This window comes from Argiope bruennichi, chromosome 9 (assembly GCF_947563725.1).
Source record: "Argiope bruennichi chromosome 9, qqArgBrue1.1, whole genome shotgun sequence".
In the NCBI taxonomy this organism is placed as follows: domain Eukaryota; kingdom Metazoa; phylum Arthropoda; class Arachnida; order Araneae; family Araneidae; genus Argiope; species Argiope bruennichi.
Genome location: NC_079159.1, coordinates 64614628 through 64642358, shown reverse-complemented (window position 1 = coordinate 64642358; position 27731 = coordinate 64614628). Strand labels below are relative to the sequence as shown.

At 27.4% G+C, this 27731-nt stretch overlaps 1 protein-coding gene across 1 annotated transcript in view; it reads left to right on the top strand.

Moving 5' to 3' along the window:
• The window catches only part of LOC129984688 (uncharacterized), a 128413-nt gene extending 108046 nt beyond the window's left edge, over positions 1-20367 (top strand). Inside the window, exons 2-3 of the mRNA XM_056094626.1 lie at positions 15414-15676; positions 19133-20367. Of these exons, the coding sequence (XP_055950601.1) occupies positions 15476-15676; positions 19133-19420 (489 nt within the window). The 5' untranslated portion in view covers positions 15414-15475 and the 3' untranslated portion in view covers positions 19421-20367. The remainder of the gene's footprint in view (positions 1-15413; positions 15677-19132) is intronic.
• The last annotated feature ends 7364 nt before the right edge of the window (positions 20368-27731 follow it).

Below are 27731 nucleotides of genomic sequence, written 5' to 3'. Positions count from 1 at the left end.
GATAACTTACACATTTGATAACATAACAATCTACTTTATGCTTATGGCGATATCAGTGCCCGTAGCACTGGAAGAACAATAAGCATGTCAATGTCGTACAATATTTCTATCAATTCTCTTCATTAAGGTGCATTACTCATTCCTATATTCATTTCATTTACTGCCGTCGTCCTGACCTAGGGGTAGCGCGTTTTCCCCGCGATCTAGACGTTCTGGGATCGAGTCCTGGTTCGGGCATGGTTTATCTCTTCTTTTTGTTCTCTCTATGATGTGCGTGAATGAGCCCCCCTGTGAAACGGGGTTGTGCATTCTTCATTTGAGCTAGAAGTCAGACTTCTGGCCTCGGATTCTCAGGGTCTTTACCCTCAGAAGCTACTGCACAAAATTTGACTTAAAATAGTCACACGACAAAAAAAAATTTTTTCTTCCTCTCTCAGTCTCTTCCTTCACGGTACGGTAGCAGAGTAGCAAAAACAAATAAAAAATTTAAATGTCGCTCGTTCGAGTCCCCATTCCATAGAATTGCTAAGAGAATGACTCAACGCCTGAAATGAATCGCAAGACAGCAACAGAAAACTAAATATGAAATTTATTTTTCATTTAAAAGAAGCAAAATTTCTCGTAATTATTTAAAAATTTTGAATTTTTGAAATGAAAATTTCAAAACTAGTTTTTAAGTGAATGGAATATATTTAGATTCGATAACGCGAAATACACTATAGCATCAAAAATTCTAAGAGCAATTGAATAGAACTGTGTCATTGAAATCTCTTCTTTAATAGAAAACAACAATCCATACCTGTCTCGTAAACAGATAAACTGGTCATATAAATGCATTATCTTATATAGATAAAATACGAACAAAAAGTAAATTGGAAATTCGTTCTTCAGTTTTTATTTAAGTAATGCAAAATTCAAAAATATATTTAAATTTTTAGGAATTACACACAATGAATTTTACAAAAAATGATATAATCAGAGGAAAAATATTCAGATATATACAGATTCACTTACATTAAGCCATCAAAAATTTCAAAAGCTTTTATTATGAAATTCTATTGAAATCATGTTTTTAGATGGCAAATTGAGACACGCAAACTTTAATGAACTCAACTTCTGAAACTCATCAAAAAGAGAGAATTACAGATAATATTATTACCTCCAAAGAAAGATAAATATATATGGATGATCTTTTTGATTTTATTTAAAAATCCATCGATATTCTATTTAAATTTTATTTAACACTTACCGAAAAAATTGCTTCTTACGAAATTAAAAACAGAATTTTCATTTGAATGCAAATTTTCCATTCAGAAGAAATTGATACAGTTTTTTTCAAAAATAATTTAAATTGGATTAAATTGTTATGATTTCAAAAGCGTTGAAAATAATTCTATTTTTTCGCTAAAATAATTCCATCGAAACAGGTCAACACAATTTCTTTATACTTTAATCTTTCTTTATTAAATTTTTATTATTATTTAATAAAATTATAGCAATTTTGAGAAAAGAATTTCTATATTTTATGTCAGTAAAGCAAAGAGAAGATTACTTCATCCTTTTTTCATTAAAATATTTAGTTCATTAGAATTTGAATTCCTTCCTTGATATAGTCGCTTACTGTAAGCGAAATTGATTTTCCTGGAATATTTTTTTTGTTCCATTGCGCTGATGCAGTATTTTCCAATATAGATTTTAAATTATTAATAATTTTAAAAAGTTAGCAGTGAGTTATTTATTTCTTTAGTTTTATACGCATATTTTGTTTCCATTCTCTTTCTTTAGAATGTAATTTCTAAGATATAAAGGAGAAAAATGTAAATTATTTTGTTTCAAGATTAACATAATTTATGATGTTTTTTTTTCTTATTTGTTTTTATAATAATCTTTTAAAAATCCCATTTCCTTTTAACGAATAAGTATAAATACATCCAGATAAATATTAGTTGGCTTTGGTTGCGGTAAAATTCAATGAACTTATACTTAATACCTTCTTAAGTATGCACTTAATGACTGTATTTTTAGGCGCTAGTAAATTGCTGAGAATTTAAAAACGCATTAACTGTAATTTGTTTTATTACATATCAAGGCTTCTACTGTAACGATTATATGATTCAAATAAAAACAAAATTGAAGGTTAGCATATGAATTTTATAATTCTGTATAATTTTACATTTAAGTGTAATCTTTACAAATGTTCAATATAATCAATCTATCTGGGAAATCTTAAAAGTAAATCAAAAAATTACAGGTAGAATCAATAAAAAATGACAAATAAAAAATTAAAGTTATAATATATTGAGTTGAAAGCAAAGAGGAATTATAACCACTGTAAACATAAAACAATCTTATAGAGAGCGAAAAGTGAAATAGTTTTTTGTTATTTGGGAAGAAATCAAAATATAAAAGAGAAAATTTAATTATAGTTGTATGTGAAACCGTAACAGTATGAATTTAAAAAAACTGTTTTTCTATCATCGATATTTTTTTATTGCGCTAAATAAGAACGATTATTTTAATCTTCGAATAATTTTTGGGAAAATATTTTTGTTATTTCAAACATTGACCACCGGATTTAACCTTCAGAATATCAGCAAAGTGGAAATTATCTTCTAAAATAATGGTTATCATAAAATTGCTAATTTTTTAAATAATAAAGGGTTGAAATCTTGAAAAATAATATTGTAAGAAAAAATGTATAATTCTTCTAGTTTTTAATTGTTTTATAACATTTAAGAACCAATTATAATTTAATTTCAAATACTAAATATGAGAAACTATTAACTATTTTTACATTTTGACGAATTTCAGTGTAAATCTTATTAATAGATAGATAATTTTTTAACAGTTTGCCCACCTTCATTACCTTAATACTTATCTTATAAAACAATCAAAAAGCAATAAGATTATTCAATTTACTTATGAAAATGTTAATTATGAAAATTCTCATAAATATTTCCTAAACATGCTGAAACAATAAATGCTGCTGGAACTGTTAAATTTATGTATTCTAAAAAATTATATAACTAAGAATAATAAATAACATGTGATAAGAATCTGTAAAATTACTTTTCCAGTGCAGTTCTTAATTAGGAAGATTTTTCACAGATAAAGTAATGGTTGTTAAATGGATTCACGTCACTGACTCTCGGTCTTGGCGGCAAAGTTGTCAACTTGGCGATGAATTTGTCAATAAGAATGGAGGAGTCCGAAAATTCGAAGATGATCTTGATAATTCAAGTAGTACTTGAAATCCTTCCTTCGTTATAAAAAAATTCGATGCCCTGTCATAGAGCTATAAAAGCGAAGGTGTACAAACGAGATAAGAGTCAGTTTTTCTTGAGGGAATTTGTAGTCGGGAGTAAATTCCGTCAGGAGCACTGATCTCAATCAAGTTATATCTAAACGCGTTTTACTGTTAAAATTTTTTAGTAAAAATTTGTTGCTTTTTATTTTTTATTTTTTTTATTTTTGCGAACACTGATTTGTGAATGCTTCGTCCATGTTTTGTTACTTTAATTTCATGTTACCATATAACACCGTTATTAGTACTGAACCACAGCACACAGCTGGATGGATTTTTCGGCAACAATGCTTTTTTAAATTAATTAGTTAATTAAAGTACAATTAATTGTTATATAAAGAGTCTTAAAAATTTAGCATAAGAAAATTAAAGAAAAATATTTTGAAAAATTAAAGAAGATTTGAGACTAATGGGTAACATCATTTCGCAACGAATTTTTAGGATAGAAGTCGATTTTTTATTATATATTAAAAATTTGTTCTTATTAGTAATAACAATAACGCGCACTCACTATGCTCAATACAGTGGCATTGCAAGTGCATATAAGTATAGCTACTAACACAATTAATTTATTACTGTGAAATGCACTGAAATAAAGAAAAAATAAGAAAGGTGTTATAAGAAAAGCTAATCCATAGAGCTGAAAATTTTAATTCATCTATTTGAAATTGGGCAAAAAAAGAGTTTAAAGTGTTGTTGCTCGATATTATTATCAATAAAAAACATTAAAATTTCATTTTTCAAAAGAATTTAATTAAAATTTTAAAAAAAACATTTCTTAATAATCAGCTATTATTAATGAAATAACTGCCTGCCGAGATCGATAGCTCTAAATAGTTCTATATAAATGGTTCATTTTATTTGTGTATGTCGTAGTTTACACATAATATGCATGCTTTTAACAGTTACAATGTTAAACATTTCAAAACCGACATTTAACATTGCATACATTTAAAATCCTATAAACTCTACGAGTTTATATCAGTATTATCTTCTTACGGGACATTCAGCATGGCAGAGAGATTTGTACTAAAATATCGAAATCCGACTAATGCGGAAGATGCTGTACATGATTTAGTGCGTTTTTTTCTCCATGAACAAATCATCTCACAGACCAACCATAACATCCTGCTAAGACATTAAGCAGCAGGCAGGCTATTGTTTGGGGGTACCTTCTTCCTCTTTCGAATGTCGATAGCTTCCGTTGCTAGGTTACTAAGATCAATCTTGAGGTTCGTAAGCGCGGAAGATGCTATTCATTGGTTCACTGAGAGTCGTGAAGAGAATAAAAAAGCAACGGAACACAAGTAAGAGAAATGTTCTTTTCAACCACAGATTTACTTTTGAATTGATTGTTCAGATTTGGAGGCATTCCTCAGTTTTATCGTAATTGGTTAATGATAGTTTGCAAACTTTTATTCGTAGAGGTTGGATAAATCATTATTAAAGTTCCAAAAAATATACTTCTCATTAAAGTGCTATAATAATATGTTTTAGAAGAATTGATTAAATTAGAATTAGATTAGAATTGATTAAAACTTTTCAACAGTTAAAACAAAAGTAAACTAATACTTTTTAAAAAATCACAACCTCTATAAATAAAACCACTAATATAGTTTACAATTTTTATTTTTAATGAAGAGTTACATTGAATTATTTCATTCTGGTATCCAAATTTACATTTTTTTACACAATTTTGAAATATAATCAGCATATTTTTAAGAAACTATGTATGGATGCCTAATTATAATACAAGAATAGAAACTCAATGCGTAAACTATTAGATGATGTAAAAAAAAAAACATAAAAATATCCCTGAGGCATATATATGATGGAAAAGAAGAAATTCCGGTACCATGAACCTAATATAAAAAAGTTGAATTATCTGTATTAAAAATGATGAACAAAACATAAAAACAGAATCTAATCCTCAAAATTCTTTCATGAATATCTTTGTTACTCCTATGAATGCCTTAACACAATATACAAACTGAATCATTCTGAATTTAAAAAATGCATGCCATGCAGATAAAATTGCGTAATATCATGATATACACTCATTATATTAAGTAATGTTTATTACTTCAAAAATATACATTACTCGTGTATCAGACCAGAACATGAAATAAGTCCAATATGGGATGCGATCTCATTTCACTGCTATTTATTTCACAAGCACAAAATAATAAAGAGCAAAAGCATTTCAGGAATTCTCACTGATATTTGATACCACTGATGCAGGTTCTCTAAGAGGATTAGTGAGCTTGGATTTACCTTTCCGAGATTCATTATGAGTAAATTAATAAGAATTAGATCTGAAGACCTAACAGACTAATGATCATCGAACATTCTCTTAAACCAAATAATCCTCAATCCAGTAGCCTCTAGACAAGAGTCAATTATCGGTCATAAAATCGACTGACAAAATCTTATAGATGTGCTCTTATAAATGTTCCATTATAATGCATCCGTTATTTTTAGAAACTCGACTTTACTTTGCTCGCCAGTATTTTACTTTGTGAGGCAGAAAATATGCTTCCAATGAAAGATATTTCATGGTAATAAATTTTTATCTCAGGAAATTAAATGAACATGTTTTCTTATTTTTAATCCGAAATGGCTTTAATATCATATCACTAATGAATTTAAAAAATAAAATGCTAGAATTGAACATAAATTTATATAATAAAAGGGTTGCTTATACAGATAATAATATTTTTATGTTATCCACATCTCTTGTAGCAATTTTTTTTATATCCAACTGTTTCCTTTTTCAAAGTGGTAGAATTAACCGTACGCAAAAGGCTTTTAAATTCCATTACATTATGCTCATATAATATATAATACGTTTTTTGGATAATTTTTAAATTTTAGAAAATGTTACAAAACTATTTGGAGTTTAAATTATTTGATCTGACAATATTTAAATAAAATAAACATAATTTTTCAAAAATAGAATAACAATATTGATTAGAATTTTTGATCTGACAATATTTGCAGCAAAACAAATATAATATCGCAGAAGTAGAATAACAATTGCAAAAAGTATAATAAGAACATGATTGTTAAATGAGTCGCCACTTTCACAAGCGACAGTTTAGAAATAAGTAAATTTTGTGAGCATAATATAATATTTTTGTTTTCACTTCATTCCCGGTCAATATGCTTTTGTTTTTTTCGTTTTTTATTAGTCTCTGCCTTGTTTCAACATTTTTTAAAGTGCAAGTACCGTTGTAACATTGGTATAAGTTTTGAAAATCAAATTCCAATAATAAAAAAAATAGGGTAACTTAAAATTATCAGAAACATTTTATTGTAACTGTAACTGTGAGAGATAAATTATTTTTTCGCGCCATTCTTGAGCGAAACTTAGAATATTTTTACCCCTAACATAAAACATAACTTAGAATACTTTTACCCCTAATTTCATTCTCTTCAGATCATCAGGGACTCATTTATCGATAATTTTTGATAAATTGTAATGTGCATAACAGAAAGCATGTATGTCATTGAAAAATAGTATACATGTGTAAAAATCAATTGAATTGGAAAAGTTCTATTTTAGATGTCCACTAATATTGTGTTCCTTAATTTTTTTAATATGAAGTTTTGATAGACGATAGTTTGATAGACAATTTTTAAGTCTTTGAAATCTGATCTTTCCAAAAGTAGACAGTTATTCTCAAACAATCATTTTGACTGAGTCCAACCAATTTTATAGATTAGATGTTAAACCAACTGGAAATTTTCCATTAGAGTAGACAATAAACTATCAAATACATATATGCATCTTAAGGTAAACAATTAATCAATTTAATTACGTGTCAACGTAAACTGCAATTGATAATAACAAAGGATATAATTAAATATTTTTCATTTTTTTCATTTTTAACGATTATTTTGCTTAACAAGAGCATTATTTGCGCAATGAAATAATGAATAACATGCAAGTTTCAACCAAGAAAAATATATATATGTTTTAATAATACAAGACACTTGTACTGGAAACCACAAGAACGTTGTTAGTTATTAAAAAAAAAATTCTATTACCTTAACCGGCAAAAAGATTACTGGGATGATGTAATTAGATCCTTCTAATCAGTTGCCGGACAGCTGCGACTAAGGAAAACAAAAGACAGATTGCCATACTTTGTTTTGGTGGATAAATATGCGTAGTCAGAAAGGAAACAAGAGATCGAAGGACGATCCAATCGATGCCAAGGCATGGGAGGGCGGAGGGGAAGAGAAATGTCACAATAATTGAACACGGTCCATGGATAAAGTGGAGTTTTGTTGGTTCAGACCGAAGAGACGTAGATCAATTCGATTTTTGCTAGCGAAAGCGTTTTATTTTTTATTATTATCGTTGTGTCAGTTTACTTATTCCTCCTACGCATGGAAGCAAAATTGAAAACTTTTGCAGATTTTTTTTAATGTTCCAGCTTTTTAAATTCGCAATATGTTTCTGTTATCTTGTCAAGATTTACATCCGTATGCTTTTTGCACTGACATAATAAATTGACATTTAAAAGTACTGTATTTTTGTTTTCATTTATAGAATGTTTTTATAAAAATCCCCACCTCGATATGTTTTTCGTTCCACCTTTGCTATTTTGTATATACTATTTTGTATCAAAGACTTTTCTTGAATTATTTTCTAGTTTGACCCAAAAAGAAAGTTAAAAAAAAGTTAAAAAAGATGGTTAAAAATAAAAGAATATAAACGAAAATTCTTGTAGATAATTATCTTTCTATATTTCTAGTATGGTATCAAGTAAACTCACAATGGGTACTAAAATGCAGATATTCAATATATAATCTATTTGCTTTATAGACCTTTATAAAATTAATTTTGTAAATTATATATATATATATATATATATAATTAAATGACGACTGTGACTAAAGGTTTACATAATTTTTTTCGTTTATATAGTATATATCAGAATTAATAAAAAAGGCATTCGTTCATTGAGTGCAAAATGAGGAAGACAATATACCTGATATGAAGACTTATTTATTAAATTAAAAATGAATGAAATATACGTTTATGCAGATTTTGAATAAGGCAAAAGCAAAAATACCTGTGAACATTAGTTATTTTTGAGGTTTTATGTGTCGTGAGGACTTTAAAACCTTATTTTTCATATATTTCATTATATATATATATATATATATATATATATATATATATATATATATATATATATATATATATATATATATATATATATATATATATATATATATATATAAATTCGCGATCAGTGTCTTCGAAGTTACTTTTTGTTAAATTTAATTATTGATAGCCTAATACAAAACGATTGTTTAGCTCCCTCTCATGAAAACAGGTACTCATGTTACACGACGATTTTTCTCTATATCTAAAATTAGAAAAATTATTAATATAAAATGTAGATATTTTGCCAAATTTTCAACTTTGATTTTTTTTCATATATATCAAATATGCGAGTCATATTTCCTAAATTTTCATCTTCATTACATCTTTCGAATTTTGTTTCTAATTTCCTTTTTTTAGAAAAGTTACATTGGTTTTTAAATTTGCATAAAATGCGTTTTGCAGCTATTTTAAATTTTTAATTCAATTTCGCAAATTCTAAATTTCAGTCAGATTTCCTCGCTAAATTCTGATAAATTTAAATGAAATGCAATTTTATGTTCAAATTCGGTATGATAATTTCAGCGTTGCCTGAACAACAGAATAAACAAACTGATCACTTAAAAATATTCTATGGTAGCTTTAATTTTTTAGAATGTAAAAAAATGTTTGAAAACTACATATTTTATATCAGCAGAAACTTTATATTTAAAAATAGGTACAAATATAAATTATTTTTTTGTTCAAGAATTATCTAATAAATTTATTAAGTTATCTACAGGATTTTTGACAAAGCATTCGACAAAACTTCAAAAACCATTATGTTTTTTTTATTGCTTTATAAAAATTTATAGATTTAAAAAACTTTATTTTTTCAATTATGTGTTTAGAAAACATGGACCTTTAACTGATCTATTTTGGCTTTCATAGATGTATCTTTCATTTTTTTACGCAAAAATTGAAGTATATAGATATTTTACTGTGTTTTTCAAAAAGAATCATCTTCAACGTAGTCACATACCTTAAAGCAGTTTTCAGAGACATGTTTGTTTATAAAGATTAAAATTTTCTTCGATGTTGCTACGGAACACATTTATCCAAGTTGGTTTCCTCTTTGATATTTTTTACTTCTGCAAATTTTCAGCATTATTTTGGATTCCATTCTTGCAAACTGTACATTATTTTACATAAACTGTCAGTTATTGTGTGTTTTTGTTTTTCATTTAAATAATTATGATTATTATTTTATAAAGCTAAGCACTTATGGAGTTTTTTTCTCATAATTGTGCGCTTTTATCATCAAAACATTCTCCATTCCGAATGTATAGGTATTGTACCATTTATGAATCATCTAGTTTCAGTGTCATTTCCATCAAATTTGTTTCAATTTTTACCAATTATTTGTCAGCCGAATCTTTTGCTTAAAATGTTTAACGAAAATTCCGGAGATTGCTCCAGTTTTCAATGAGATATGTGTTGCATTTAATTTCCATATGACACTCTTTATTCTTTATGGAATTCTCTGATCCTCAAACGTGTTAAGATGAACTGTGAGAATTTCCCAAATCCGAAAGTATTAAATTGGAACCATGTTCTAAGATCTTATTTATATGACATTTTTTTCCAAATTCTCGAGGGGGTTAAGTTATAGAATATGTCAATCATCACGTGCTTTATATGCGATTTTCCAGACTTAAAAGTGATACATTGTTCTAGGCACAATTATCTTTCTAGACCTTTGAATATACTACGTGAGAAATTATTCTATAATTAATATAAGGGTCTTTTCGAAATTCTAACACGTTAAACTGAAAACATGCTATAGGATTCTACGTTATATGAGGATATTTCTATATCATTTCCATAAACATTTTAGGTTGAAATCATGTTCTAAAATCTATGGTTATTTTTATATTCCTAAACATGTTAGAGTAATACTGTAACCAGGACCTCTTTTTGTGTCTAGCTTTTCTCCAAATATAGAAGATGTTCCGGTGAAACAGTTCTCTAGGATGGTACCAGTATCTTTCCAGGTCCAAACGTGCTGTATGTAGCGCTTTAAGACGCCATGATGCACTAATTTATTTTCAGGTCCTCAAACGTGTTAGACTGTTGTAGGATTTTGGATTATATAATAGTTTTCCCGTATTCTATAACAATGTCAGAGGGAAACTATACAGTGGAAACTATATAAAGGGAAACTATATAGTGGAATAGTGATATTATTTGGAAGTTGCGTGTGTTTAATTTACATATCATTTTGCTTCTATTGAGTGAAAAATTTAACAGTAGGAAAAAAATAACTGAGTTCTATTTCATAATTTTTAACTTAAAATTTTATATCACTGCATAGATACGAAATGATAATGCTCAATTTCAAATTTCTTTTTTATTGTAATCTTTTTTATTGTAATCGATATCGCATAATGATTCTACATTCAATCAATTCAGCACATTGAAAGAGCACCTTCTATACGAACCATTATGTCCTACTCATTTTATCAGGAAGAGTTAGCATCAATGGTGTAATTCAACTTTACAAAATCATAAAAAAAAAACCCTTCTCTAATGTGGTATCATTTCCCGTCCATTTAAAGTGATTGATGCATTTTAAATCTTTATTCCCAAGTATTACCGCGCCATTTAACTTGAAAAGAGAAATAAGTGCAATTCTGAAAAAATAAATTGGTGGAGGATAAAAATTTATATGAATTTTTAACCTATTCATTTACGCTGAAAATATCTTTTATTTATTAAATTGCCGTGTTTTTCTGTAGACCGAGAATTTATAAATTATTCAAAGGAATGAAATCAAAATAGAATGCAAATTTATTTAAGTCCTATAGCTATTTATCTATGCATTATGTGCAATTTATTTTTAAATTAACACACCCTTTTTGTCTATTAAACGTTTATGAATCAATGAAATTGTTTTCGCAATGGTAATTTATATGCTTAAAATCTACTGAATATCATAAGAATGTTGAAATTCCTGCATTTATAATTTTGGATTGTCGCTGGATCACAGAGATAAATTCATTCTGATAATTTAACTTATGAAATTAGTAAGATTATAGATGCAAGAGCCAATCAGAAAATTATTATAGATTTTGAGTTCATCATTACAAAATATATATCAGAGAGTACAGCTTGTCGATAATAATTTAACCAACTCAAAAAAATATGCTAATCATTTGATATATAATGCAATGAATCATATTTGTAAAATATCGGGATACTTATTACATATACTTTCATATTCATGACATTTTTATCTCCATATCAATACCAGCATATTTATTTGCATTTATTATTCAGCCAAAAGTCTCAAATTTTGTCTTTTGAAAATGTGCGATAATGTAAAAATGTTTTAATGTATTATTACATTTCCTAAGTCTTATTTTAAATCTCATTATTGTGAAATTTCTTTTAAAAGTAATAAATTCTTGGTGTCATAAAGAATTTGATTTTTTAGAAAATGATATATAGAATCTCTATATTATATAAGAGGTATTCTGATTTTACAGAATTTCTATTTCTTTGCAATTACATTTACCTATATCTAAGAACCACCGTGGGGCACCTCGAAATGAGGATGAGATACTTCCGGCACGGTGGTTGGATCTCACCACCCTGGAGGGTACACAAATAGGTGGGGGATCTGAATCCTCCCATCGATGACGGGATGTACTTCCTTCTTGGAGGGTTGTACCGTGGCCGGTGATGGCCCTTAGGATTCAACCACAGTTTCCTCCAGTGTTGTTGTTGCGGCGGTCCGGTCATTCGGCCTTATGATTTAAATCCGTGTGCCTTCTTGGCGGGTCGGTGAGTCAATTGGTTGACTTACCTATATCTGAACTTTTGTATCTTTCATTAGTAAGGGATTTTTCTGAAGAAACTCTTGAAGTTCTTTACTTCTTATTCGAGCTAGGCGATAGATATATTTTTGTTTGCGAGAACATTATCAATCCTTGATTAATCATGCAACAATAGGTCGTACTCTGATCAAATATACACGAACACAATCAACGTTTTACGATTTATAAAAATCTAAATCTTTGGTGACCAAATACTTGGCCAGGAATATTATTTGTAATTTTAATTTCACACATACATAGCTTGATGCTTATGATTTGCTAATTAATGTATTTACTGAAATTCTGATAGACATTAAAACTAACATTTTAATACGGAAAAAGTAATGCAAATAATATTTGATTAAAAAATAAAAACGATTTGTGTTTCAGAGCAGCCATGCTGTTGTTGAACACTAAGCAACAAAAAAATCCGTTTAAACAATTGCCGAAATTTAGGAAAACATTTCGCTGCAATTGAATTGATATTATTGAAAAGACAATTTTGTGAACTTTAAAATGACTTGAAAATCAGTTTCGTGCTACAATAACTTCAAGGATCATTGCTGGAAAAGGCCGAGATCTCTCTTGAGTTTTAATTAGAGTTTCAAAGCAAAAATTACTCCTAGATTCAAAGTTTTAGCCTCACCTAGCCAGAGGCCATGCGGGAAACACCGAAGAGCAACCCCACCTAGATCGAAGGAACAAAAGACACTTGACGATATTGGGCACCTGCAAACAGCAAATGATCCTGTAGTGAAAACACATATTGGTCCAGAAAAAAAATTACATATTAAATTGTTAAGCATTAAAAATGTATTCAATATGTTAAATGTACTTTAACTTTTTACATTAGGAGAGAACTGAAGACAAGAGCTTTAACAAAATGTCACTCCTATATGTATATTTTCAATATCCAAAATATGTATTATGAGCTAAGTTTGGCAGTTCTATGTCAAAAGATTTGTAATACAGAATATACACAGGTTCTACTTTAGTATCAGTAGAATAAACTGAACCATTATTGCAATAGGGAAAAAGGAAATTTTATCCCTATTTATTGTAATGGAGTACGTGTATATGTAGCACCTGTTTCTTTGTTGGCGCTCTACTAGTCAGAGAATTTGATATATAGTTATTAAATACGGTACAAATATTTTGAGGATGAAGATGTGAACTTCGGAACGATTAGCTTTTAATGTTGATTAATTAAAAATGATTTTTTTAACATTTTCCCGAAAGAACTTCAAAAAATATTTCCCATCAAAGATGATTTTCACACCATATTAAAATAAAAAAATATGTTTTTATGATATCAATTATGATTTGCATTCATTTCATGAATGGATTTTGCTCATTTTTAAATATGCTTAAAAATTTTTTTGTTACATTTTGACAATAATTTTCATGATTGCCCTATCATTCAAACTGCTCTATTTTTTGTATCAATTTTTTTAAATGCGCGATTTTTTTCCCACAGTTAAAAACAAAGAAAGAAGACTTGCATTTTCTGAGAAAAATAAGAAAAGGAAATTACGTTTTCGTGCAAGATTGTTGGGTACTTAAACAAATGAACCTCAATAATATTTATATGATACTTTGAAGTAATTGAAAAGACTCCATTGGAATGTTCATGTACATGACAGAATAGAACATGAGTAAGGTTGCGAAGATGTCATGGTTTTAATTTCTATCAACATTCGATAATTAAATGTATTATATTGAGAGAATAATAAACAAAAATTTTCATAAGAGATTTTATTCAAATTGAACACAACTTATAGGGCCTGAAAACCAGCTCTTCACTAAAGATGTCTAGTTTTAAAACGGGAGACATTATTTTAATTAAGGTTGGAATTCCATATTTTCGAAAAGTTATGTTTGCCAACATTTGTTCGAATTACATGTTCCATATCAAAAATACGTTTCTAATTAAGACAACTGAAAAAATCTCCAAATTTTTAAACAATTTTTATAGACATATATATATATATGTCTATAAAAATATATATATATATATTTAATATATATATATATATATAAGTTGTAAAGAAAATAATTAGTTTCAATAGCAAAATAATTTGCTTCAATTAGTAATAATAGCGTTGAAGAATCATGAATAAAAACATAGATAATAATCAAAGATATAGATACTTCAATCAAAACATATGAAATAGCAAAAATGTGCAGATATGAAAAAAATAAAAGATACTTAATGGTTTAAATAATGATTATTTAGAAATTTTTAGTCCTCTTGTATGATAAATCTCCCCAAACATAGAAAACGCTACTTATTTTGATCTTCAAATTAAACATTATCCTTAGATTAGATAATTAAATTGAAAGAAAACAAAGCCTTTTAAATTATCAGGAATAAAGGAAGGAAGAATTTGTTTTAAAAATCTTTTGTTATGAAAATGCATTAAAAAAATATTGAGAGTTAATTTAGGAAATTATTCCCTATACGGATAATTTCGTATAAATATTGTTTAAAGCTTTTACAGGAGCATTTCTTCTTTAAATATTATTAAATAGTGTCTTTTAATAATTTATTGTGCTTGTATGAGGATGTTAAGAGAAAACTGATGAAATAATAAATCCATATTATCATAAGCGAGTATATATTCTTATAAACATTTTTAAGTAAATGCATTTTAAATCCCAGCTGAAATAGAACGAAATTTATTTCTTTACAGTTGAAAGTAAATTTAATTTACGTATTTTTTCAAAGTGGGTTTTAAATATATAATATAGTGTGAAGTGATTCATCGTTTACTCGAATTTTTATTCAACAGATAATGCCAACAAATTTCGTGTATTAAATATTAAATTCATTTTTGACAATGATCATTTTCAAAAAATCTTTTGAAAATTATTAAATAAACAGATATAATCAAATAAATTAAAAATAGATGTAAAAAGATTACACATATGTATAAGATAAGATAAAAACCTGGAAAATAAACTAACGAAAAGAGTATAGCCTTCACTATTTAATGGCGTTAATTTTACTGATAAAAACGTTAAAAAAGAATGAAATTCATGTTAAAAAGATGCTTACTCTGTATTACAGAACCTATTTATAATATTTCCAAATTTCTCGGCATCAAATTCATTTTTCTGTATTTTTTTTCAGGTCTGATTCCTGTGTAACACGTAGAGTCATAAAAGTAGAGTCATTTTCTCAGCCATGTTACCATGGAAACAATCACTGAAGCCAGTGAACTTCCAGATACAGTCCAAAATATCACAGATGACATCCTATTGGGCACATCCCCTGGACCTCCTTTATACCTTTCCCCGCTGTTTAAGCGACCCTCTTCGACTCTATCTCCTGGACATGCAGCCATCTTGGAAATGCATGCTAACAGCCAGTCAAATGCTATAATTTATGTTATGGTAAGCAATTAAATATTATCTCAAGACTTTTAAATTTATTAAATAATTCCATGCAAAAGTTTTTATGTAGGATTAAAAATTAATACTGACTTATATTCATCTATTTAAAAGCTTAAAATTCTATAAGCCTATTGGAAAGCATATTATTTCTATGATAAAAGCCTTCCTTTTATTTCACAGCCTTGAAGAAACATCATCTGATTTTTTCTTCTGTAAAACAGGTCCAGATGTACACAGATCTTTATATTTTAATGGATTTCTATTTGCTTATAGAAATGACAAAGCATCGTTCTTTATATACTAGTATGATTCACCTGATCTTTATATACCTTGTAATGTCTTGATCTAGACTGATCAAATAACGAAGCAGAATTTACAGACAATTCTTTATTTTACAGCCCTATATATACAAAGAACAACTTGTTCTAATCTTGGTTAAATAAATAGTTATTTACACCTGTAGTAAGAGATACAACAGTCAAAGGCTTTCTTGAAACTCAGTTGGTTCTCGGATTCCGAACTCGTGGGCGTAGTCCAACAGTCCGCCTGCAATTCGTTTCTTCTCTCTTCTTAAAAAAAATCTCCGCACTTTATTTCGGCGACAATCTTCACCTCTTAATTTACATTGGTCATTTGAGCTCTCTTTCGGCCAATCGGGGTGCAGCAATATGCTCTCTCAGCGGCACCAATCGGTCGTGGGAAGGTCCTTTGTGTGACGCACCTTTCACAACTGACTATTCTGGAACACGGAGTTATCATAGTCCTTTCACAATGAGAAACATTTAGCATCCAGATGTTTGGACACCCCTTTCTCTTTGAAGGTACGATCAATACCTCTTGAACGAGGAATTCCACATGTGGTCTTTCACTGTAGTCGCTAATGAACAGATGCGAGACCTCCCAGGTGAAAAGATCCACCATCTGGCTATCTCGAGGAGTTTAGTATTTAACAGCGTCGACACAGCTGGCTGTAAATGTCTTATCAGTACTGAGAAACGGGGAATGTTACAACCTGTATCTTTATATACTAGTATGATATATTTTTATATACTCGTATAATATATTTTTATATACTAGTATGATATATTTTTATATACTAGTATGATATATTTTTATATACTCGTATAATATATTTTTATATACTAGTATGATATATTTTTATATACTAGTATGATATATTTTTATATACTAGTATGATCTACCTGGTCTTTATATAGTATGATATATTTTTATATACTAGTATGATCTAACTGGTCTTTATATACTAGTATGATATATTTTTATATACTAGTATGATCTACCTGGTCTTTATACACTAGTATGATATATCTTTATATACTAGTATGATCCACCTGAGGATATTTAGGATGAGGATATATCCAAACCACCATACCCAAGAATGGCTTAAGAGTGTTGTAGGCAACAACTTTTGAATATAAATAATTCATAAAACAATGTATTTCTTTCTTTGAAACAGAAAAAAAAAACCCACAAATATAAACTTCTGCTCTCTTTAAAAGATGATGGTGAATTCTCCAATAGTTTCTGGTATAAAGAAATCTGCTAGCTTGATCAATCTAAGGAGACCTACACTAAACCTGATACACGAATGGTTTAAAATAGTTGCACCGGGTTTCTTCAGATAAAGAATTCATAAAATAATCAATTTCTTTACCACAACAAGAAACGTTCACAATAAACTCTGCTCTCTTTAAAAGATGATAGTGAATTCATCAATAGCATCTATTGCAAGGAAACCTTATATCTTGATCCATCAAAGGAAACCTATATCAATCAAATGCAAGAATGTCTTAAAGGAGTAATGGCAAATAACTTCACCAGGAAAAGATTCCACAAATTAACAAGTTTCTTTCTTCAAATTCAGACCATTGTTTTTTATGTAAAATTTTCTGTCTTCAGAAGATAAAAATGAATTCTTCAATATATTCATTAGAACTAATCATTTGTTATCAACAAGAGAAGACTAGAGTAATATAATAACTATTTGACATTTGAACTGTTGTTATTACGTATTTCAATGACCAGTCCTAATAGTCAAATCATTCATATACGCATTTAAATATGTTTTTACTCATTTTATTTACTTTGCATTACACTTTACAAGCAAAATACAAGCAAAAATTAAGAACTTCTGTTTTATTATTAATATTCATAGAGTAAAATATTTAAATGCGCATGCGAATTAGGCTTTTTAATTATAAATTTTATTTTTCGTATATATATATATATATATATATATATATATATATATATATATATATATATATATATATATATATATATATATATATATATATATATATATATATATATATATATATATATATGAATAAATTTTATTTACTTCTTAATCTAAATATTAATTCAATTAGGCATCAATATTATTATTTTAACAAATATTACCTTTGATTTAAAATTATACTCATTTTTATTTTTAATTCTAAAGACTTATTTTCGATGTAAATACCATAAAATCTTTAGTAAAATCTATTTACCATTGCTTGTTGGGCAATTAATCATAAATATCAGTTTTATAAGTTATTAGTTCTTGAATCTATTTTTGTCACCATTGAGAACCTGCGTTCCTTTTTTTTTTGTATCTGTATTTCTTAGGTATCTCTCAATATTTATAATACTACACAAAGTATTTTACAATCTTTTGGTACTATCGAGATATCAAGACTTTAATTCATTTTCGGTGCAGTCACAATCGTATGATAATTTACTTAAGAGTTTTAATTCCAGCAAAAATAATAACTAGCATTTGGAATAGATTTATTTATAATTATAACATGATGATATTTTTAGACGGGCATATTAACAATAAATTTCGTGATGTGTAGTGCTACAAGCATGGTGAAAAAAATCATTCAACATGTTCTTCTACAATCGTTAATATTCGACAGAGCTTAACAGATAGAATAGAACGCTACAGACCTTTGTACTTAGAGAACAATTTGACACTTGAACAATTTAAAGAGAACAATTTGAAATTTTTTTAAAGATTTTAATTAAATATTTACTTTATTAAAAACTGAATGAATTTAAATAATTTCTTAATAACTTTGAATTGTATTATCCTTAAAAATATATTTACATATAAATCCTAAAAAATTGTTTTTCAGCGATATTACTTCTTTTTTTTCTTGAAATTGTTTTTACGAAATATTAAAAATTAGTTTTAATCGTAATTTTGTATCATCCCTTTTCCAACCATATGGTACAAAATAGTGATAATAAATAGCAAATATTCAATTTGTCACTAACTGATGATTTAACATATTTCAAAATATTGGATGTTTTTTCAATATGATGATTTATTCTGATATTTCTTTTGTAAATAACGTTACCTTAAGGAAGATTAGACGATTTAAACCTGGAATTTAAATGTTAAAAAAATCGGATAAAAGTTGAAATCTCTTTGCCTTTTTTTAGGTAGTCTTGGGTCTCTACATTCTGGGAATGAGTATCGTCGTTATCAAGTACATCCGCACAGAACGATATGAAGCACGACTCACCCGTTTATTTCACAACCTTGTGCAAAGGGACCACTTTTTCAGACTGTCTAGACGGCGGTCATCCCTTCCTAAGTGTGCTCCAGGAATACCAACGAACATAGAGGACGACCTTCCCCTCTCTCCTATCATTCATATACCAGATATCACTTCCACGATACCAACACCGGACATAAGTGATCACATGGAAGAAGAAAGCAAGGTTTGATGAAAAGAACATGCATTTGTTCAAGAGGTTATGAAACACTTAGAGATTCTGAACATCAGATTATTACCAAAATTAGATAAATACTCTAGCGCTGTTTGCAAATGGTGGAAGCTTGTTTAGACTGGAATTAAAGGATATGCCATATCTAATAATTGTTTAATTCTTGTGTTGCGTTTGATGTAACGCATTTTGATGTAAACCCCGAGGACTACATTTCCTTTTTTGAAATGCATTCCATCAGACTAATATACGATGGATTTTTGATGTCACTGTACCACAGTCACCCTCACCAAACCAGTTCTAACTGGCTCACTATCCCGTCCAATCACTTTGTACAAAGTAGCATACTTATTCCACTGAATTTTCCTCACTTAATAATCGAACAAATACTTAGGCTACTAATATGCATGAATATTTAAAAAAATATATCTGTTTTGCTTTCAGTAGAATTTAATGAGTATCAAAGAGAGTTTAAAATGTGTCGTGTCTGTCACTTATATTTCCAACAACTTTCTTAGAACATCAGAAAGCTGCATATATCATGTTAAAACTTTTCAACAAGTATTTTTATCCAGGGAACAATATTCTGTGACGCTATGAAATACATAACTTTGAGAAGATCTTGAAATGAACAACGAACAAACTTGGTAAAATAGCGAACTGAATTCACAGTATCCTTGTTAAAGGAATTGCTTGTAATGTGTATCAATTTATAAAGATATTGAGAAATCTTATCAACTATTATACAAGTAATTGATGAAGAGTTATTAAATGCTGTATTTTTATACGTGCAATTAAATGAATTTATACTCATATTCTTTCAAAGTATTCGAAAGTGAATACCTGTTTTCTATCAAAATGATAATTGGCAGCTTATGGTACATAACAATAGAATTTATACTAATAATAGAGGAGATAATATTATGTGCATGAGTTTAAACTGAAACTGTGACACTTTTTGGAACTAAATATTTTTAAATACTATCTATGGTTGTTTAATTTCAAATGAAGTTTAACTCTTTTTTTAATTGCAATTTCTGATGCAGGAGTTTTGTGTTATAAATTCATTGATGCAGAAAAAAGGCATATTTCAAGCGACATATTTCTTTTGTAGTTTCCATTGTTTATATTTAAATTATGTTATAAAATTTTAAAGCAATTGCTGTTTCTTAAAGTAGAGTAGTTGTTATAAGATCCATAAAATTACTTATTATTGATATGTACAGCTTATTATAAATTTTAAAGCATTCTTTCTTATGTTTACTGTCATGTAATTTTCATAACTTCAGTGCATTTGTTACATTGTGTTCCTTACTAAAGGATGTCCCAAAATTAACGCAAAATTTGAATTTTCCACCATTTGTATTGTAAAGTGTTGGCCAACCTATTAAACATACCATCTGACAACTAGGGTTAGTAAGCGTTAGGGTTATAAAGCGTTACACGATATATTTACGTTTTAACACAAGATTTGGATTTAAAAGAAACAATTTTTTTTCTTTAAATTGTTATATTTTTATTTAATCATAAACTACAGAGGACAGGGTAGCACGTAGGGCAAATTCTTTCCACGGCTTTGCTGGCACATTAAGTACAATTCCGTCGAAATTTTACAAGGCCATTTTGCATAAATGTGGTTAAATTTCGTTGGTGCAACGGTGAATTTCCTTCTTCAATGCACACTTGATTGTTGGCCTAGACCTGTGATTTCAAATAACCAAATAAAAAGAAATCCAATGGTGTTAAATCACACTTCCTAGAGGGCCAATTTTCAAATTTTCGAACCGTGGCCGTTAAAATATCAATATTTTTGAAATATTGTTCGCTAATGGAAAAACGTTGTTCTATCAAGTTACGCTCCATTTTTACTAATTTCTAAACTATCAGCTTGTCAATTGGTTTTTTAAAAGGGTTTCCAACTCTTCATTACCCGTATAGTAGCAAATTCAAATTTTGGGACACCCTTTAGAAAAAAAATTCAAATTGTGTTAGGAAGTTGCAAATATAGAACCTTTTTTTTAAATTATGTAAATAGAATATATGAGGACATATCCAATTAATTATGATTTTCATAACAGTTTTTTCCATCTAGAAATAGTATTTGCTTACTTATACTATTATCCACTTTACTCCTGGTTATTTATGAATAATTATTGCTTTTTAAAATAATATCAGAATTTTTACGTTTTACTGTGAAAGCAAATTATATTTATTTATGCTAACAATACTGAAGATGGTTACATTTTCCAGAAGCTTTGCATTTACTATATGAATCACTTGTGGCGCTTTTAAACTCACTAAAACTATTGAAGCATTTATTTGAATAGTAAATGCACCTGCACAATGTTGAATTTGGAGTATATAAGAAACCAATTCATGATGTTTAAGATAGCACAAAAAATATTCTTGGTGTTCTGTTTTCATAGAATTGCCCTTTACATGCTGTTAATAGCAGGCACTGCATAGCTTTTTGATGTTCAAAATACTGTCATTGTTTCAAGACACATTACAAATTATTTTAATTAAAGAGTAATTAATATTTATTTCGGAAGAATTGTAAGTGTTTTGCATTTATAGGTTCTCACATTCGAGCGGATTTAGCAAGATTTGAAAACGTTATTATTAAACAATATATCGCTTTACAATTTTTTTTAGTTCAATATTTTTTTTCAAATTAATTCTTCATTGATTATCCTTTAAAACAATGACAAAGAAAACCTTTAAATGAATATATATATATATATATATATATTTACTGTATTATTGTGCTTTCACATTTCATACTAAATTCAGTAGAATCTGTTACGAGGAATATAAGCTCTAATTTTTCTAATATGTGTATATCTGTTCTAAATATGTGTAATTGTGTAATAATGTATCTTTTATTGATACAAAATTACCCACTATTTAATTCCATCTTTAATGTTTTTCAGTTACTTACAACTATTTTTTTTGCTCCATCAGAGCATTTTTATTTATGTATATTGTTTCACGGGATTTATATTTTCTCGCAGTTTACACCATTTTCCCCCTGGTCTTTTAAAAAGTGTTAAAGAATGGTATTCCTGCATATACTTTAAGGCAGCTATGAATGAAATGCGGTCGGCATTATAAATTAAACGTAAATCTTTATAAATTAAACGTCCTGATTATTTGCTACCATATATAATTAAACCAACTGCTTTGGCATATTGACCTTGAGCGAGAGTATGCCTGAGACATACTATAGAATAAGGAAGGTGGATACTTAGAAAATATCTGAAATGTTTTTATGTTTTAAATTATTTATTATTCTCATTGTTTTGAGTTATGTATGATACAGTTTTATCTAATGGTTTTATTTACTCGTAAATTCAATTTTAAATTTTTCCAAAAAAATCTTGAATTGCGGGAATTTTTATTCAACCTGTAAAAATATGATAATATACATTCGTTCACGAAAAGTGAATAAAAATCTGATTATAGTAATAAATGAGTATGTTCATATCTTCATATATATGAGAATATGATCCAAATTAGGATGTATTTATGTGCAAAATATAATCAACTAAAATTTTATGCCCCTAACCTCAATATGTTGTTTCAATTTCAGAAGGAAAAAAACAAATATTATAAATAATAAAATAATATTACAAAAAACAATATTAAATAATAAGCATAGATTATTTTTTTACTGAAATAATATTATAGATGATGGTCCTAACTATTCTAAATGACACATTTCCAGTCAAATTTTTGACCGGATAAATTTCAATGCTTTTGTTGCCCTCAAAGTGTTCCGTTAGGTGAAAAGTTTGATTCCAAGTCATTCAAATCTTCATTCAAAATATGCAAATCTTCAGCAAATGTTTCTGCGTTTTGAAGAGGTTGGAACGTTTCCTATGAAACCTTTACTGGACCAAATAGATTGAATGCGGGGAAAAAATGAAGTTCAAATTCTTGTAATGAACTATTGCTAATGCTTTTCCAAAAATATGCTAATGCTTTTACAAAATCTAGTTGCATCCCTTTTCTGCTAATGATCAAAATATGAATATTTTTTTTAAGAAATTGAAACCATACTCAATAGAATATGTGTATAAAATATGATTGTATTTTAACAAATAGCTTTTGTGTAGTAGATGAAGGTGTTTACGCAGCATCAATATGTTGTATTTGGATCACGATGTATTTTTCAGTTTCATTTAAAGAAAACTTTTTTTTTCCAATTTCAAAAATTATCTTAAAATGGAGACAAAATAATTTAAATCAAAAATAAAGGTGGAATACAATTCTTTGCAAAAATATATATTTTTTAATTTATTTTATGCAAAATAAACATACAAAATAAAATTTTTCGGAGACAGGAAATATGCATGGCTGCAGACAAAATTTATAATTCTGTCTCATAAATCATTCATCTGTATTTCAGCCTTTGGAAATGTGTTTATGAGGAAATTCTGCAAATATGTTTTAAATTAAATTACGATTTTCCCTCAGTTCAGAAAATAATTGAGATTTGACCATAATAAATATTATTTAGGAAAATGAATGTCAAAGAATTTGCAATCCTTAATTAAAATCGTCTTTTTTTATTATTTCTTTAATCACTTTTTTGTTCGTACAATGATTTAAGTATAATGAAATTTAATAATACAATAATCTGTCTTCGTTGGAATGCAATTAAAAATCTGTTGACATTAAAACAAGCCTTCAAATGAATGAAAAAAAATGCAGGGTATTTTAATAAATAAAGTCACTCTCACCTGGTAGGACTTTTATTACTTAATTTTTTTCAGCTAGGCTATTATTAAATGTTGTGTTATTTGAATGAATTTCTTGCTTTTAATACTTATAATTAAAAACGTCGTTAAAATTTATTTTATAGATTATTTTACGAATATATATGGGAAATTAATTGTAGAAATGTAAGCATGACACATATAATTTACTTTAATCAATGATTTAATTACTTTAATAATAATTTCGAATTACTCTTATTAAGGTTATTTTGAAGTACTTCAGAATATTAATTTTTTTACTAAAAAAATTAATTTGGATTAATTTTTATGCAGTATTTGGGAACTTTAAATTTGTCATTGACATTTCTTACTGTAAAATATTACAAAAAATAAAAGTTGAGAAAAAATATTCCTTTTTATTTATGAAGATATAACTTAAGAAATAAATTCTGGATTGTTCAAATTTTAATGAGTGAGTTCCAAGCAATTAAATCAATCATTTTTTTTAAATATACTAAAGTCAATAAATAATTTTCATATAATTTGAAGTGTTTAAATTGTTTATAACATGAAAAAATTTAAATTTTTGATATTCTTATATTTATTTATACGCATACATAATTAGTTCAGTAATTTTGTTGCGAATTCTACGAGATGGGACTTGATATGGTATGTTAAAAAGGAAGTTAAAGCTGATGGTTTTTTAACTCGGATGAATTTTTATTAATTGTTTCAAAGTAAAGAAATTCTAATTTTTACTCATAAATACTTAAGAAAAATATACTTAAGAGATAAATATACTTAAGAGATAAATATACTTAAGAGATAAATATACTTAAAAGAATTTGCATGAATTATAAGCATTTGTTTTTAAATAAAAAGAAATAAAAAAAACCATTATTATTTCAGTCTATAACTGTCATCCAAATTTTCATCAATACTGATCAAATACAAAAATAAGCTAACACAACTATTTTGCATGTATCATTTATAGAATATAAAAATCTGTGCAACATTTTTATTTATGAAAAGCTTTGGATGATAAAGATACATTTCATTGACAATTTATCTATTCCATCAAACTATTCATCCGCAATTTACTTAAAGTTATACAGTGCAAATACAATAAAGATTATTTCAAAATAAACGAATTTATTCCTTTTATATAACAAAGAGAAAATGGGAAAAAGAATTTCTAAGAATTCTAATTCTTAGAATTAGAATTCTAAGAATTTTAAAGAATTCTAAGTTATAATTTTTTTTAATATCTTCTTGTCGTTTAATTAAATTCGGACATGCTTAGTGTGAGCATGTAGGGAATAGTCCTAATCTATCATACAAGTCAACAAATGAGTGTATTCTGAATATTTATTAATTTTTTTTCTTTAATAATGATTTAAGGTGTATGTACACACTTGAAACGTCGAAAATCGTTCAAAATATCTAATATTTTTTTATTGCTTAATAATGTTTTCTGATTCTTTAGCTTTCAAACGATACCAAGATGTTTCCAATATTCCAAATATTTATAGAGTTATAATTATTTTTGTTGAGGTGCTTTCATTGAAAACTCTAGCTACGGTGTTTTTAAAACTCATTTTATGAAGAATGATATTTTTCCACTATGTTGCTTCATTCAAACAATTATAACTCAACAAGAAATTAACCAAATACAGTTATTTATATATCAAAATAATCTGTAGGAAATAGCGGATGTTTGGTTCTTCAATCAAAGATATATTTATAGAAATAAATTTTTAATAGCTGCTTAAAAGTAAAAATCACAGAAAAAATCTGGCTTTTTCTATTCATCGTTAATGAAAAAATTGTAAAACAAAACTATATATTCTTATAACTTGATTGAGGCAGACAACATGAAGACTAATATTAGGTATAATTTCCAACTAGAATTGTGCGTCTGTACAAATTAGAATTTAAGATATCATGTTTCAAAAAATAAGCTAATTAGCTCATTAAATATTGTTTAATTAATTAATAATTAGTCTAATATGGCTTTTTCTCACTGAAATGAGTTTAAACATATATTAATAACCTAATGTGAAAAAACTGGATTTTTTAAAAAAAAAGTCTTCAAGTGTGTACGTACACCTTAATATGTTTTGAACTAAAATCTTATAATGCTTTTCCAAGATAGCTTTAATGTCTGAAATGAAGTAAATGTATCCTTCGTGTTGCTTAGGTTGTGGTGATCAAAATAAAACGTATATTAAAAATAATTCTTTTTTAAGGAAATAAACGATTTTAGTGGGTTTCTTTTTAACATTTATTAACGGAAATTGTCACAGAGATTTTTTTTTTACCATTTCTGTTAGTAAATGGTTAAATATCTAATGATCAACTTAAAACTCTTCTACATTCTGAAATGAATACGAAGATTTTGTTACAATAAATAAATAAATATCATAAACATGTTTTATTAACAATTTTGTGGAAGAAAAAATACCGAAATGTAAAGTTATTAAAAAATTAATGAATCTTTTTTTTTCCTTTGTTGCTAACAAGGGAAACCAGTGTTTCTATTCGGAAAGAGATATCGATTCTTTAAAAAAAATTCAATTTAATTAATGTTAACTATTACACTTCATGGACTTTTTTTTATTTCCCACTCAGGAGAAAAAATGCTTATAAACGCAAAAAAAAAATAAAAAAAAAAAAAATAGTTGAATTAAAAAAATAATGTTTTAATTCAGAGAAAGTGAATGAACTATTTTATTTCCCCTTATGTTTCTAAAAAGATAATGAAATAATTCCCCACCCTTGCCATGAATAAATAAGATGCCATTAATGCTAGTTAATAGATTTCGATTTTTTTTTATTTTCATTTTTAATATGGAAAATGAAAGTAATGAATTCTAAATCAGCTATCTTGCAATAATAAAAACTAATCATCGAAAAATCATTATTGCGACCGATTTCTATATAATAACGAGGAAAGAAATAATTCTAAAGATCTCCATTCACCATTAATTAAATCCATTGTTCGTAATGATTTTAGGCTTAGTCAAGCCGAGCTTCAATAGCACCAGACAAAGGTCTCTAGAATGTAAATATTTATTGCACAATGTTATTTAACTTTTGATTTATATTTATTATTTTATCAGTGTTATAACGAGTTTATTCCACACTTTTAACAGAAACATCACTTCTGTACAAAAATATACATGGTTTGTTCCATGCAAGTCGTATCCATGCACTCGCAAGGCAAAGCAAATGAAGTCACTATTTGTATCAATGTATATACCTATATATATATATATGTTTATGTATGTTCTGATATGAGTCAGAAGTATGCATTCTCACTTTGCTTTACTGGTTGTGTACAAAACTGTGACCATGCACAAGCAATAAAGAGCGCGGCACTGAAAAAGCCATCATGACTAGTATTGTGATATCATGTGTACAATTATGGAAAATTATTGTTGTACAGTTTTTCTTCCTAAATCTATGTTCATATTAAATATTTGTATTTGAAATTAATTTCGTAAGTTGTGTCTTTTATTTGATTATATAATGCATTATTAAAAGTTGACATCGTAAAATTAGTTTTTCACTTTTAAGACCAATCAAAA